This window comes from Rana temporaria, chromosome 2, assembly GCF_905171775.1.
Source record: "Rana temporaria chromosome 2, aRanTem1.1, whole genome shotgun sequence".
Classification (NCBI taxonomy): Eukaryota; Metazoa; Chordata; class Amphibia; order Anura; family Ranidae; genus Rana; species Rana temporaria.
Genome location: NC_053490.1, coordinates 454,637,857 through 454,653,466, shown reverse-complemented (window position 1 = coordinate 454,653,466; position 15,610 = coordinate 454,637,857). Strand labels below are relative to the sequence as shown.

Sequence of the window (15,610 nt, the reverse complement as noted above, 5' to 3'; positions counted from 1 at the left end):
TACAAGCAGGGGGTGACACTGATAGTCCTGTCTGTACAAGCAGAGGGTGACACGGATAGTCCTGTATGTACAAGCAGGGGGTGACACGGATAGTCCTGTATGTACAAGCAGGGGGTGACACGGATAGTCCTGTATGTACAAGCAGGGGGTGACACTGATAGTCCTGTATGTACAAGCAGGGGGTGACACCGATAGTCCTGTATGTACAAGCAGGGGGTGACACTGATAGTCCTGTCTGTACAAGCAGAGGGTGACACGGATAGTCCTGTATGTACAAGCAGGGGGTGACACTTATAGTCCTGTATGTACAAGCAGGGGGTGACACTGATAGTCCTGTATGTACAAGCAGGGGGTGACACTTATAGTCCTGTATGTACAAGCAGGGGGTGACACGGATAGTCCTGTACAGTACAAGCAGGGGGTGACACTGATAGTCCTGTATGTACAAGCAGGGGGTGACGCCGATAGTCCTGTATGTACAAGCAGGGGGTGACACTGATAGTCCTGTCTGTACAAGCAGAGGGTGACACGGATAGTCCTGTATGTACAAGCAGGGAGTGACACCTGTACCTCTCTGTATTTGTCGGGATCCCCCAGCCGGGGATCGCTCCTCCATCCCGCTACCTCCCTATTCGCCGTCCAGCCCCTCTCTGGTTAAAGTAATTCCCGTTGTAGCCGCTAGGCGCTGTCCGCGGTGCTGAAGCCTGTTGGAGGTGCTGAGAAATCTAGTGGCGAGCAAGCAATCGTCTCCCAGCAAGCAGTGAAATGTAAGCTTCTCCTCACCACAGCTGATTGCAATTACACCAACAAACAACTGCCGGCCTCTCTCAAAGGAGCCACAACACGCTCTTTCTTCCTCTTCCATTTTATTTGGGTAATTGCTTTTTTATTTTTTCCTCCCCTCCGCTGTTTAGCCAGCACTTCCAACACCCGGTGCTCCTTCCAATGCAGCTCGTTTCCACACCGTGAGCACTCAGTGTTTCAGCTTCCAAAGTATTGAGCACGAGAAAAAAATAAAAGAGATCCCACACACGCTGCCAGAGAAGGTAGAAGAAGAGAAGAGGCTGTTTTTATTTAAAGGGACTGACTGGAGTAATAAGGAGATTATCCTAAGAACATGTATGCAGCGTGCTTGCTGTTCTCTGCTGTGGTGCATATCCATTGTCAAGGTAAGGAGCCTCTTATTTTGCAGCTGATTTATGTCAGTCAATTTGCCATTGTTTGTGGAGAGCACGCTTCTTCCGTTTAATAGAGGTCAGGTTTCGCTCACGCTGTTTTCTTTAAATAACGCACCCGTACGTCCGTCTCCGCTCTCTGTTTTCCGTTCTCAAGTTTTTTTTTTTTTGGTTTATATGCCTTCGCCTCCTAATTATTGCCCCAGCCCGCCGAAGAGGCTTGACTAATGCCTTTCAGTCGTTCGCCCTAAGATTAAACCGAAAAATTGGATTCCACTAGATGTCTATGTCCTTCACAGATATGTCTGTTCTAAAAGTAAAGTGCCTGGGGTATCTCATAATTAACTTCTTTTTCTGGTAATCTCATTTTGTTGGAAATGAAATGCCATTTAATCATTTGCCTTGAAATAATAGAATTTTCTTTATGCTGCGATTCGCTTCAACAATGAACTCTGCTCCCACTCTGGTGAACAATTAATTAAGTTATTGGCAAATCATTTACCTCATTTGCGAAATATTACATACTGTTTTCTAATCTATTTTATGGCATTTCTCAAGAGAATATCTGGTTAATAGAGAGAATAGAAGGAAGAATGGAAATCATTAAAGGCATGTCTTGACAGTTCAGTTTTCAAACTTTGAGGAGAGCTTCGAAGAGGCAAAACTTTCTACACGTGACTTATGGGGAAGACATATACTATATCATTTAGACCACTTTGATGGACATTTATACACTTTCATTGAGGAAACAATGTATAAGCTGCCCATAGTAACCGATCAAGCATTCTATTTTATTAACTAACTTTAGATCAAACTTTAGTGCAGCTTGGTTGCTAAGGCTGTACTATTATACTATACTATACTATTATACTTTCAGCTATTGACTACAGGGTGTAATTTTTACAAACTCTAGTACAGGTGGTCCCCGGGTTACAAACAAGACAGGGACTGTAGGTTTGTTCTTAAAGTGGAGGTTCACCCTTTAAAACAATTTTTGACATCACACGGAGCCGCGCCATCCTACCGACAGAATGCCGGTGTTTTTTTTTTTTCTCAGCACATACCTCTTAATCAGGATTTTGACCTCACGGCGATCCCGCGGGAGTGGGCGTTCCCAAGCACTGCCTGTGATTGACAGGCTTCCGAACGGCGCATACTGCGCATCACAGGTTGCCAAAGGAACCCGAACGTCGGTGCGCAGGCGCCGTATAGAGCCGCACCGACGTTCGGGTTTTTTCGGCAACCTGTAACGCGCAGTATGCGCCGTTCGGAAGCCTGTCAATCACAGGCAGTGCTTGGGAATGCCCACTCCCGCGGGATCGCCATGAGGTCAAAATCGTGATTAAGAGGTATGTGCTGAGAAAAAAAAACAACCACCGGCATTCTGTCAGTAGGATGGCGCGGCTCCGTGTGATGTCAAAAATTGTTTTGAGGGTGAACCTCCACTTTAAGTTGAATCTGTTTGTAACATTGGAACAGGTGTAACTCCAGCCAAAAAAATCTATTTTTAAGCTTTTTGGAAAACATAGGGACGTTTTATCACCCCTGTAACATTTGTTTTGCTGTCTGTACCCCTGTTCAGAAGATTTCACCTCACTTTCTGTCCCAATGACAATTGGATTTTGAAAATTTTGGGTTATTAGGTAAACAAGCCTTGGTGATAAAGCTTCAGTGGAGACACCTTTTTCCCATATTAACTCTTACAGGAGAGAATTTCCCTTCCTAGGGGTAGAATTCCTCTCACTTCCTGTTGTCTCCCTCCGTTTGTAAGTAGGAGTCGTTTGTAAGTCCGATGTTTGTAAGCAGGGGACCGCCTGTACCCTGGTTTTATTAAAACTAATACATGGAAGTATGTTCCACATAATCACGGCATTAAATCTGAACAAGAAATGATTTACAATAACTTCTAACTTTGTTAGAAGTTAACACAACGTCATGTAGTTCTAAGGACACATCTTATCAAACTCAAATGCAACTTCACATACAGTTTGTAGATCTAAATGGAAGGCTATCAAGTCTTTAAATTTAAGGCTATCACGTCTTTAAATTTAAGACTATCAAGGCTATCAAGTCTTTACATTTAAGGCTATCAAGGCTATAAAGGCTTTACATTTAAGGCTATCAAGGCTATCAAACATTGCTTATCATCGCCTCTCTTTAAACATTGAGGTGACTATATGACTTGGCCAAAAAGTTAACTTTGGGAGAAGCTGTACCAGGCCAGATTAGGAAATGCAGTTTGCTTAGGTGATAACTGCCTACGAAATGTATTTTCTATTTTATTTTTGCTCTGAATGTTAATAGGTAGGAATGTTGTCTCTTTCTTGTTTTCCTAAAGTTAAATCTGCTTCGCCTTCATTTTTTTTCCATCTACTGCAACTCATTTGAAAAAAAACATCCTTCAAAGCAAATATGAAATTAGTGTCCTTCTAAAAATGTAATAACCCAAGAAAACAGTTGTCAGTCAGAGTATCAGTTGTTGGTAATTTATTAGTCTTTCTGCCAGCTGAGCTTGGAAAGCTGATTATGAACACAGAGCAAAACAATTTTCGGAGAGAAAGCCGGGCATATTTGTTAAACCAATAAACAGGAAGCCAATGTAATAGAATTCCCCAAAACATGATTACATTTTAAAGTCACTTGTGGAAGTGTATATATAAATCTGGTTGGCTGTGGCTGTCCTAATGCTAAAAGCACTTGGCAGAGTTTCCAGTGACAGTGGAAGCAACGTTTATTGTACCTTAAAATGCCTAGGGCCATAAAGCAGGATGTAAAGAACGTTAATGCATATACAAGCATGGCATATAGTAAGGCATAGTTTATTGTATAGACTGTAATTCTATGTTTAGAAATACATAATATATATAGATGTCACCCCTTTTGGGTTCTTAATGTCAAACACGCATTCTTTACTTCTTTCAAGTCAACAACTTAAATAAAAATGACTTTAGTTGACATACAGGGTAAAATATTTGAAGACATTGGAGTTGTTTGTAAGCTAATGTTTGCTTAGTCTAAATGTGGACTGAAGCTATAACCTGCAACTAGAATAATGTGTTATTCACATTAAGGGGGCGATTTACTAAAACTGGTGCACACAGAATCTGGTGCCGCTGTGTATAGTAACCAATCAGCTTTTAACTTCAACTTGTCTAAATAAGCTTTGGAAATAAAACCTGGAAGCTGATTTGTTACCAGATTCTGTATGCACCAGTTTTGTTAATCTCCCCCCTAAGGGGCAGATCCACAGAGCGAATACGCCGGTGTATCTACTGATACGCCGGCGTACTTTCAAATTTCTCACGTCGTATCGTTGTTTTGAATCCTCAAAACAAGATACGACGGCTTCTGGGTTAGATCCGACAGGTGTACGTCTTCGTACGCCTTCGGATCTAAGATGCAATACTTCGGAGTCCACTGGGTGGCGTTCACGACGTTTTCCGCGTCGGGTATGCAAATTAACTATTTCCGACGATCCACGAACGTACGAGTGGTCGGCGCATTTATTTACGGCGACTGTAGTCGGCTTTTTTCGGCGTATAGTTAAAGCTGCTATTTCGTCACGTATAGTTAGACTTGCCATGTTAAGTATGACCGTTGTTCCCGCGTTTAATTTGAATTTTTTTTTTTTTCGTAAGTCGTCCGTGAATCGGAATGTACGTAAGTCATGTGCAATGCACGGCGGGAAATTTCGGGACGGCGCATGCGCAGTTCATTCGGCGCGGGGACGCGCTTCATTTAAATGAAACGCCCCCTAATCGCCGATTTGAATTCCGCGCCCTTACGCCGCTTGAGATACACTACGCCGCTGTAACTTACGGTGCAAATTCTTTGGGGATTCGAACCGGCCTAATGTAAGTTACAGCGGCGTAGCGTATCTCACATACGCTGCGCCGATCTATTTGTATGTGAATCTACCCCTCAGTGTCCATTTAGTTATTTATTTTGTATTTCTTGCAAAAACATAAAAATAGGTCTCCATGATTTATTTATAACGTGATATAGAGTCCTCTGTGCCTTTCCTAATAGACATGGCATCGCTACAGGCGTAATTATTAGAATTATTCAGTGCAGTGATTGATCTTGGGAATTAATGTGGTTTAAGGAAAGATGTCTTCTTGAGGATTAGTTCATAGATACCTCAAAGTTTTGAAGCTTATTCCTTCTTTCCGATAAATGAAAATTCATAAGAACAGGATGAGTTTGAGGAATTTACATGTTTGTTTATTCTATTACTATTGTTAAGACATTTCTGAACACAAAGTAGGTTTGTCATTATATTAACGTTAATATTTGCTTTCTTCAATAGTACAGATTAGTCGATTTAGATTAATTTATCCAGGATACCCCCCACTACGCCAAGTTACACAAGTGTGATTTGGTGCAACCCCAAGTTTTGTTGCCTTGTTCTGTTTAGCTTAAGTTTCTTTGACACAAAGTTGTGTTGGTGTTGCTAGTGATCAGTTGGTCACCATGTATTTGTTTTCAGCTGTCTCACTTTAGGTACAGACTTCAACTTTTATTTAGGCAGCACACAAGTAAACCCAGCAATTAACATGGAGGAAACTTTTGACCCTTCCTAAGGCCTAGCTGGAAATCTGCCCATGCAGATGCCTTCTTGCTGTCAAGCTTGGGTGTCTAAGGGTCTTGGGTCTCTAAGGGTCTTGGGTCTCTAAGGGTCTTGGGTGTCTAAGCCTTAATTCCATCATTGTTTTCTTATATGTGTTAATTAAATGGTAATTTCTTATATGTGTTAATTAAATGGTATACAGCAATCTGAGCTTCTGTTACAACATGTTCTAGTAGGATAGCCTTAAAATCTGCATGCACATTCACATGCACATTAATGCACCCTAAAAATATTCTATAATAATACATTTACATTTACATACATAAAGTTTTCATTACACATGTTGTAACAATGTTTATAAAAACGTATGTGTAGCGACAAGGAATTGACAATGAAATGGTCCCTGTGTTAGAGGGTGTTGCGTAATCAATAGATAAAAAATAATGAAATAGAATGCGCATAGCAACCAATTGTATTCTTTTGACTTTGGATAGAAATGGAGTTTAATGTTTATGGGTAAAGCCTTCACTTCCCAGACCTTCCATAACCTAACTAATATATATTATTTCTCTGCATTGATCCTTTTTTAGTAAAAAATTGTGGGGTCTTGCAAATAATAAATAGTAAGGGGCAGATCCACGTAGATCGGCGCTTCTCTCCGCCGGGCGTAGCGTATCTAAGATACACTACGCCGCCGTAACGTATTTTTTTTTGAATCCTCAAAGAATTTGCGCCGTAAGTTACGGCGGCGTAGTGTATCTTTGGCGGCGTAAGGGCGCGGAATTCAAATGGATGTGATGGGGGCGTGTTTTATGTAAATACGTTGTAACCCGACGTAAACAACGTTTTTTTTTAATGGCGCTTGCGCCGTCCGTGGGGGTATCACAGTGCGCATGCTCGAAATTAAACCGGAACAAGCCAATGCTTACGACGGTGACGTCATTCTACGCAAATCCCTATTCGTGAATGACTTACGCAAACGACGTAAAAAATTCTAAATTTGACGCGGGAACGACGGCCATACTTAACATTGAGTGCGCCTCATAATAGCAGGGGTAACTATACGCCGGAAAAAGCCGAACAGAAACAACGTAAAAAAATGCACCGGCTGGACATACGTTCATGGATTGCCGTAACTAGCTAATTTGCATACTCGACGCAGAATTCGACGGAAACGCCACCTAGCGGCCGGCGGAAAAAATGCACCTAAGATCCGACAGCGTACTAAGACGTACGCCTGTCGGATCGATCCCAGATGCCGTTGTATCTTGTTTTATAGATACAAAACAAAGATACGACACGGGAACTTTAAAATTACGCGGCGTATCAATAGATACGCCGGCGTAATTCTTTTGTGGATCTGCCCCTATGTATTTTTAAATGTAAAACAAGTTTGTATATTATCTCTGTGTATGGTTGGGTATAGTGCATTCATGTTGCTAACTACAGTACACATGTCCTGCAAACCTGATGAAGAGCGGGGATACCTAAAACTGTTGTTTAGCATACTTACCTGTGTTTGCACGGCAGCAGAAAAAATATATATATAGTTTGGATTTATCATTTATTTATACAGCATCCTTCCTTGGATAATTCATATATACATATATAACAATGTGTGGATTTGCAATTTGGTTGGTAAGCCACTGAATGATAGTATACAGTATGTATGTGTGGTAAGCTATTGTGAGCTGCTGTAAAAAATAAAATAAAGATAAAAATCAGGCTCAGATTACAAAAGAGATGTGTAGGCGTTTGTCAAAATCTAGATATTTGGCACAATGCGCCCATCACGGGCACATGCTACAGTGTGTTGTTATTTTATCATCGTTTATTTAAATTAGCATTTTGGTGTTTTTACATCTCTCTAGCAATTTTATAACAAAGCTAAATTTACATAAGAGGAACTAATTATTGTTTTTCATAAGTAAATGTCAGTTAAACAGCATTAGACCGACGCATTATTTGGTTGTAGATTTTGGTCTTTAATGTGTGCATGGTGTTTCTTGTAGTAATCAATATAAACATAATCGAGTTATGGTTGGTAAATATTGTAATAGAGAAACACTTATCAATCCATTTAGGTTGTCCACAGATAGCTCATTTTTATTAGGAACTGACATGGTGTCAGTATGATTGATGTAATTATACCCTGGGTTTTTAAGTAGCTTTTACAGTGAAAGTTTTCTAAAGACTTTGGAAATGTTTTTCAGCTAAACTACATGGGAGTTTCTCAACCACGGGATTATAGACATAATAAATCTTTAAACAGTTTTATCGAATGTCCCAAATTGATGATTGCATAAGATTACTGTAGACAGACTTTATCCACTCGGAAAGAAGGCCACTGCAGATTATAGACTGCTAGATGCTGTCTACTTTTAAAGTGAGTTATGTTAATAGAATACAGTAGCTTGAACTGTTGCGTACAGGCAGTCTGTTACAATAAAAAAAAGTATCTAGAGTTACAGCCGTTAACTAACTACAATAACAGGCGTATCCTGATTCTGACAGTGAGTGAAATAATTTTACCATGAAATGAAAAATTCACTGTAGCCGTAACCATGCTTTATCTGTAGTGTCCAGACACAGGCCACTTTCAAGAGCTTCTTTCTGCTCTATAGTCCAAGTCTTTTCCATTGCAGTTTCTACATCATTTCATTCTGCCCTACAACAATGTGTTTCAAACTTGTATAACAACAAAGAGAAGCTTAAAAAGACAGAACCTTTTATCAGAGGCACACTTAAAGCTAAACTCTGACACAGACTAAAAATATCTTCTAATCGTTTTGTCTTTTTCTTCTTTTTTTTTTAACTGCTTTGCCTGTATTTTTCCCAATCCTTTCCTCATGCTTTGAAGGTCCTGCCACTGCGTTTTGAATGACGTTGGCTGAGTGGAGGGTCATGCTGGTCATGCTAGGTCTCAACCTTAGGATTTCACTGCTCATGCTTGTACCACTGGGTAACCAGTCTAATGACACATATAAAACTACCCACAGACTCAACTTGTCCATTAAGTTCTTAACCAACATCTCCAGATGGAACATATGTTCGCCAAGGCAAACCTAACCTTATTTTAAGTCCAGAAAGACCTGGCAACCTGCCAAACTACTCCCATTCAGATATCACTTCCTTACTCCACAAGTCCCCTCTTTTTACCTCTTGGTGTCAGGAAAACCTGTCTGCAGTGGCTTATGCTGACAGGAATTCCTGACACCAAGGAGGCAGTAGAGAGAATATTAATTTAGTGCTCTGGATTAAGGCAAGTATGCATTACAGATGGATATCCTTTGTTCATATTTCATGTCAGAGGTTTACAACCATTTTAAAGCCTAGTACACACAATGAGATTTTTGGATGAATAATCGTAATTAGTTTTTGCATGCTAGTCTCTATATCAAAAATAGTGAGGTTACTAAAGCGCGAAAAATTCTTGTATGACAGAATAACAATTCGGAAGTGATGTATTGTATTGTATCTGTGTTGTATTTTCCAAAGAAAACTGTACTGAATAAATGGAAATCATATGATTTGGTATCGCATAAGAAAATTTTCATATTTGTCCCTTTGGATAATCTGTATGCTAACGATCAGATTATCTAACGATTGATTCGAAAGCTGCATTTTTTTGTATAGTTTTCTGACCATGTGTATGGGCCTGAAGACCTAATTCACACCAGTACATTTTTCGATTCAACTTGAGTTGCACAGAATAACATCAATGCGATTCAGCAGGGAGTGATTTTGGAAAAGGTTCCTGTACTACTTTGGTGGGATTTCAGTGCATTTTCGGCCCCATAGAATACACAAACCTTATCAAAATTGCATACAAGTAGCACTACATAATCGCACTGAAAGTCGGAGCAAAATTGTATCGCAGAAGTGTAAACCTAACCTGCGTTTGTACCATTTCTTTAACATTACAATGCTATCCTGATCCACCTAAATGGACTGGTCAGTTCCTTTTACAATGGCAAGCTTAACCACTTCAGCCCCGGACCATATTGCTGGTCAATGACCGGGCCACTTTTTGCGATTCGGCACTGTCGCTTTAACTGACAATTGCGCGGTCGTGCGACTTGGCTCCCAAACAAAATTGGCGTCCTTTTTTTCCCACAAATAGAGCTTTCTTTTGGTGGTATTTGATCACCTCTGCGGTTTTTAGTTTTTGCGCTATAAACAAAAATAGAGCGACAATTTTGAAAAAAAATAATATTTTTTACTTTTTGCTATAATAAATATCCCCCAAAAATATATAAAAAACGATTTTTTTCCTCAGTTTAGGCCGATACGTATTCTTCTACATATTTTTCGTTAACAAAATCACAATAAGTGTTTATTGATTGGTTTGTGCAAAAGTTATAGCGTTTACAAAATAGGGGATAGTTTTATGGCATTTTTGTTAATATTTTTTTTTTACTAGTAATGGTAGCGATCAGCGATTTTTATCGATACTGCAACATTATGGCAGACATTTCGGACACTTTTGACACATTTTTGGGACCATTGGCATTTTTATAGCGATCAGTGCTATAAAAATGCATTAATTACTATAATAATGCCACTGGCAGTGAAGGTGTTAACACTAGGGGGCGAGGAAGGGGTTAATCATGTTCCCTGGGTGTGTTCTAACTAAAGGGGGGGGTGGGACTGACATGGGGAAATGACAAATCACTGTTCATACATTGTATGAACAGACCATAGGTCATTTCCCCCCCTGACAGGACCGGGAGCTGTGTGTTTACACACAGCTCCCAGTTCTCGCTCTGTAACAAGCGATCGCGGGTGCCCGGCGGTGATCGCACCCGCCGGGCATGCGCGTCAGGATCAGGGCCGCGCACGCGCCCTTAGTGGCTGATTTGCGAGGTGACGTAGATCTACGTGACCTCGCGCAGGGGAGCCGACCTGCCATCGTATAACTGCAGCTGGTCGGCAGGTAGTTAAAGGACAACTACACATTTAGTACAGATTTTCTTTATATGTCTCCTCCCAGAAAGCCACCCCAGTCTTATATTTGCCAACACTTGCTCCTATGAGATCTTTCATATGGTCTGCTGGAAACCACACAGCTGTCTCTCCAAAAGTCCCCCAAACAGGCTTTGCAGGTGCAGAAAAAGCTCAATTTATCTCTAAAGAGAAGCTGCTGACCGTTTGAACACATAATAGTAGAATGATTGGAGAACCTTATGCACATGCATGGAAGAAGCAGAGCCTGCCTGGGAGACTTCTGAAGTGGTGGCTGTTCAGTAGGCCACACTGCAACGATCTCTGAGGAGGGAGGACAGATAAGCATATGACTTGGACATTACTGGGGGGATTTCATTTCAAGGATAACCATACTAAAAAAACAGTTACCCTTTGTAGTGAAACTCTGGGTTTATTGAAGTAAAGATTCCTTATGAATCAGCTCTTTACATTGTAAAAGTTAGCAAACCATCATGTAACTGCTTATCTTCTTCTCTTCTGCAGCTCTTAAGTCGGCCATAGACTTATCGAAATTTGGCCAGTTCAGCAGGAATAGGATGAATTTCAATCCATCTTTTCCTAGGCTGGTTGTACTGAAGTCGATCTATTGATCAACTTCAGTACAATCAGCCTGTTGTTTTTTTTTTCAAAGGGTCACTGCTGCTGGCTATAACCAGCAGCAGTAATCATTGTATGCTAACGGCGGGAAACCTCCTGCTGTCAGAATATATTAGCGCAGTGGGATATATTCCTCCATCTACACTGACTATTTTGCATCAAGTGATTTTCTTTCCTTTAATCCATGGTTGAAGGAAAGAAAATTGCATAATGTATGGCCAGCATTAAGATAGGTCATTCAAATGCACTTATTAAACTCTTTCAAAATGGGGTTTCCTTTCATTATTTACCAGCCCCGGTGTTATAATAGGTTTTGCCCCTGCCATCCTTTTAGATGTATATGGTTCTCCCTAAGTAAGAATGTTCTAGTGCAATAAACCTGAAGGCATTGCCAGAGATGCCAGATTCCACCAGCCATCTTTCATCTCAAACTCTGAGACAGTGGGAACGATTTACTAAAGGTTACAATAGAAAGGCAAACGGAAAGGTGAACTTTGCAACGGTAGAGATTAGTGAATGAGGTGAAGCCCTGGTGACCTCCATTATTCAATTATTTGTAGGCATGAATGCATTTTGTTTATTTTCCTGCTTGTGATTGGATATTCTCTGCAAAGCGAAACTTCACCACATTCTCTGAGCTCTGGGTTAAATTCCCTTGCAAAGTGCAACTTTCCTAGCAAAGTGAACAGCCTATTTCCTTTAGTAAATCAATCCCAACAAGTCATTGGAATGAGGTGATGAGGATGAGGCCCTGATACAACCTCAGGGCTAACCCATTCTGCCGTTTGATTCAAATTAATATGATGAGACTGTGCAATCCATAGACAAAAAAGATCACATCTCACCTCTTTCAGCATTCACCAGCAAGAGAGGAGGGCTATGGCCCACACAGCCTCCTTTTATTAAAAGCATAGAATCACAAATACATGCATTTGATTGGTTAGCTTACACATTTTACTCCCACTCACCCATCCCCTCACCCACCCCCTTGTGACGTCTGTAGCACATGGCACGCATTGCTAAAGTCCAGGAGCAAAGGGCAAGGAATGAAAGTCCTTATTTGGAAAACAGTTGTCTGGTCAGGGACATAACTTCCTCCAGTGAGATGAAGACAGGAAGAGGGGGGGAAGGGTTGAACACGTTTGAAACATGAGGGAAAGAAATGGCATCTGCTCCCAATCTTCAGTTCTTTATCCTTCATATTTTCAATGCTGAGTTCATTACTTTTAAAACTTAATTTCATATCTGACAAATCTTATCAAGGAAAATAAACACTTATTGTGACATATACTTTTCACACATGCATATATAAAAAGAAATATAAAAAAAACAACAATATAGAAACAATATGAAAATATAAGAGATTAAACATTTTAGTGGTTCTAATAAAGAATTCAAAAATAGAAATGTTATCCAGATCCATCACAGAGGAGTCTGGGAATTCTTGTCTACAGTCTACAAACTGAACACCGTTGAACGTTATGTGTAGATATTATGAACATTTAGGAAATCTGATTTTCTGTTTGTTGTTCTATTTTCAGTCACTTCCAAAAAAGCACAGAGAGAAATGGAGATAAAAAAGAATGAAAAGACAATAAGCTTTGAGCCCAGATCAGGTCTGTCCAACTCCAGTCCTCAAGGCCCAAGATCCTCAGGCAGTTTTAGGCTTTCATTAATTAACAGGAAATAAAGAATTAAAGGAAGACTTGGGTCAGCGCAGAACTTAAAGTACACAGTAAACACATAATATCACAGCATATCCACTGGGCACATATTTATTTTAAATGTGAGCTACAAGGGTCTGCTTACTTAAGTCTAAAATAGAACTAAAGCTAAATTTGCTGTTTTATTTATTTCGAAAAATAAGGGATAGTCATAACCTGTCAGGGTTTTTTTTTTTTTGCCATCTGTATCCCATTGGGGAGATTTCCCTTCACTCCTTTTCCCATAGCCACAGTAGAAAGTGAGAGAACATCCCTAAAAAATTATGGAAATCTATGGTTGCCCCCAGAACTAGTGACCCTATTGATTGTTTTACCCTCTATTCTTGTTCTGGTGACAACTCAAAGTTTCTGATTTTCTTTCACCTTTACTCTTGGTGATAATGGTCACCAGAACAAATGGAGTAAATCTGCCTAAAGAGGCCACAAACAGCAACAAAACCTGACGCGTTCTAGTACCTCTCACAATCACACATGCACATTTTGGCTGTAGTTGCATTTTAAAGTAATGCATTAGGAATGAAATAAGTAAACCACTATTACCAGCACTACCCATGTTTTTTGAGGCGTATGATAGGGACTGGCATACTTATTTTTGCATTCCTAATTTTTGAATCAAGTAACTGGAAACAAGCATGTAATTAGGGGTTGAATAGCTTATACTAATGTGCTTGCTTCGTAGTTGACATTTATGTGCCTCTAGTTTGCTTTTAAATGCTCAACTACACCTGGAATGCTTAGTCAGTAGCATGGCATGAACTTAGAGTAGGTTTACATTTCTGCGGGTCCTGTGTGCTACGTTTTGCATGGGCACAGCAGCCCATTTATTTGAATGACTGCTTTACCCTTGGGAAAGTGGGGAGAAAAGTCCCTGACCCTTTTTTCAAAACTCAGTCACACGCCCAAAAACATGCCACATTTTCTAATGTGTGTGGTTGCCATTAAAGTGGTTGTAAACCTTACAACACACGTTATGCTACAGGTAAGCCTATATTAAGGCTTACCTGTAGCTACCCTGGATATCTCCTAAACCTGCACGGTTTAGGAGATATTCCCCTGTGTCTGCATGTGCTAAAAGTCATTGGCATATGCGCACTGAAGCAATGGTATGTCGTGCCGTTTCTTCGGTTAGACGTGCCGTTACCGGAGGCTCCCGGGAGTGACATCATTGTGGCTCCGGCCAATCACAGCACCGGAGCCACAATACCTGGAAGTAAGCTCCAGGTGAGATGTCTGTGGCCGCAGGAGGGGGTCGGGGACCGATGAGGGGGCTTCGATCTGAGGTAAGTAATACATAATGAGCTAGTATGCGATGCATTCTAGCTCATTATACCTTTGTCTTGCATGTGTTTTTTTTTTAGTTTTTAACCACTTTAAGTATTGATGGCACCCCTGCACGTCTGCTAAAGAGTAATGCGTTCTTCCTGCAGGGTGGAGAACCCATGCGATTAGCACCTGTTCTCCGACCCACATATGTGTGAGTAAGTTTGTTGTGTGGTAAATAATACAATAGTCAATGAGGGATCGATTCTGTGCTACCAAGCAATAAAAAATATGTATTACATGTACTGTACTGTAGTGATACACTAAAAAATGGGTGACAAAACAGGCAATAAATGCATCAAATTACGCTATCCAAAAACACTCCAAACACTCAGAGCGCCGCCCGTATCCCGTGATCAAGTCCAATTGCGACGAAACGTTGGGAGGCAGCGTGCTGACGTCACTGCGTACCTTTCACCCGATACGGGCTGTGATTCCAAAGCTGGCCGGCTTTTATGTGCTCGTTTGTATCTACTTCATGTAAGTGTGTTTGCATTTACTTTCTCTATTAAACAAAAGGATTTTACACTATGTGAGCCTTTGTTTTCTTGCATACCTGGGGATGTTCTATTGGGAAGTTTGTGGCGTATGAGGACTTACTCTGATAAGGATTCCAATGCTGTGGCTGCCTATGTGATATCATTCCAGTACCTCTTATCATGCTGTGTGAGATCTCCTATAATCTGGAGATCAATTCCATCCGGTAAGAGGCCCTTTTTAACTTTGGTGGAGGATCTTTCCTTTAAAGCACTCTTCTTGTGGATTTCGTTGGTGCACCTGGGAGATTACTTTATGAATTTGCCTGTGTGGCGGGACTATCTACATTGATTTGAACTTTTTTCACCAATTCACTGTTATTTTTAGCGCGTGACAATGGGTGACAAAACAGGCAATAAATGCATCAAATTACGCTATCCAAAAACACTCCAAAGTCAGCTCCTAAAAGAGAACAGGAGCTACCTTGGTGAGTTTTTGGAGTGGTTGACAGCCCATTCAATTGAATAGTGTAGCTCTAAAAACTCTGCAAAAATCATGCAAAGATCTCCTGCCACTGTACGTATGCAACACTTCCAAGAATAATAAATACTCCCTTCCCCTACATGCTGTGGTTTCTCCTGCCATTTCCTAAATCACTATAGGACATACGACCTAGTCTGAGGAACCACAGTGCTCAGTGGAGAGAGCAGGTATTTGACACAGAATAGCTGGAGGCTGAAGATCAGCAATCCTAAGGATTT

At 40.6% G+C, this 15,610-nt stretch overlaps 1 protein-coding gene across 1 annotated transcript in view; it reads left to right on the top strand.

Annotated features, from left to right (window-relative positions):
• Positions 1-683: 683 nt before the first annotated feature.
• SEZ6 (seizure related 6 homolog) overlaps positions 684-15,610 on the top strand; it is an 878,191-nt gene continuing 863,264 nt past the window's right edge. The window contains exon 1 of the mRNA XM_040338538.1: positions 684-1,169. Coding sequence (XP_040194472.1) covers positions 1,118-1,169 — 52 coding nt within the window. The 5' untranslated portion in view covers positions 684-1,117. The remainder of the gene's footprint in view (positions 1,170-15,610) is intronic.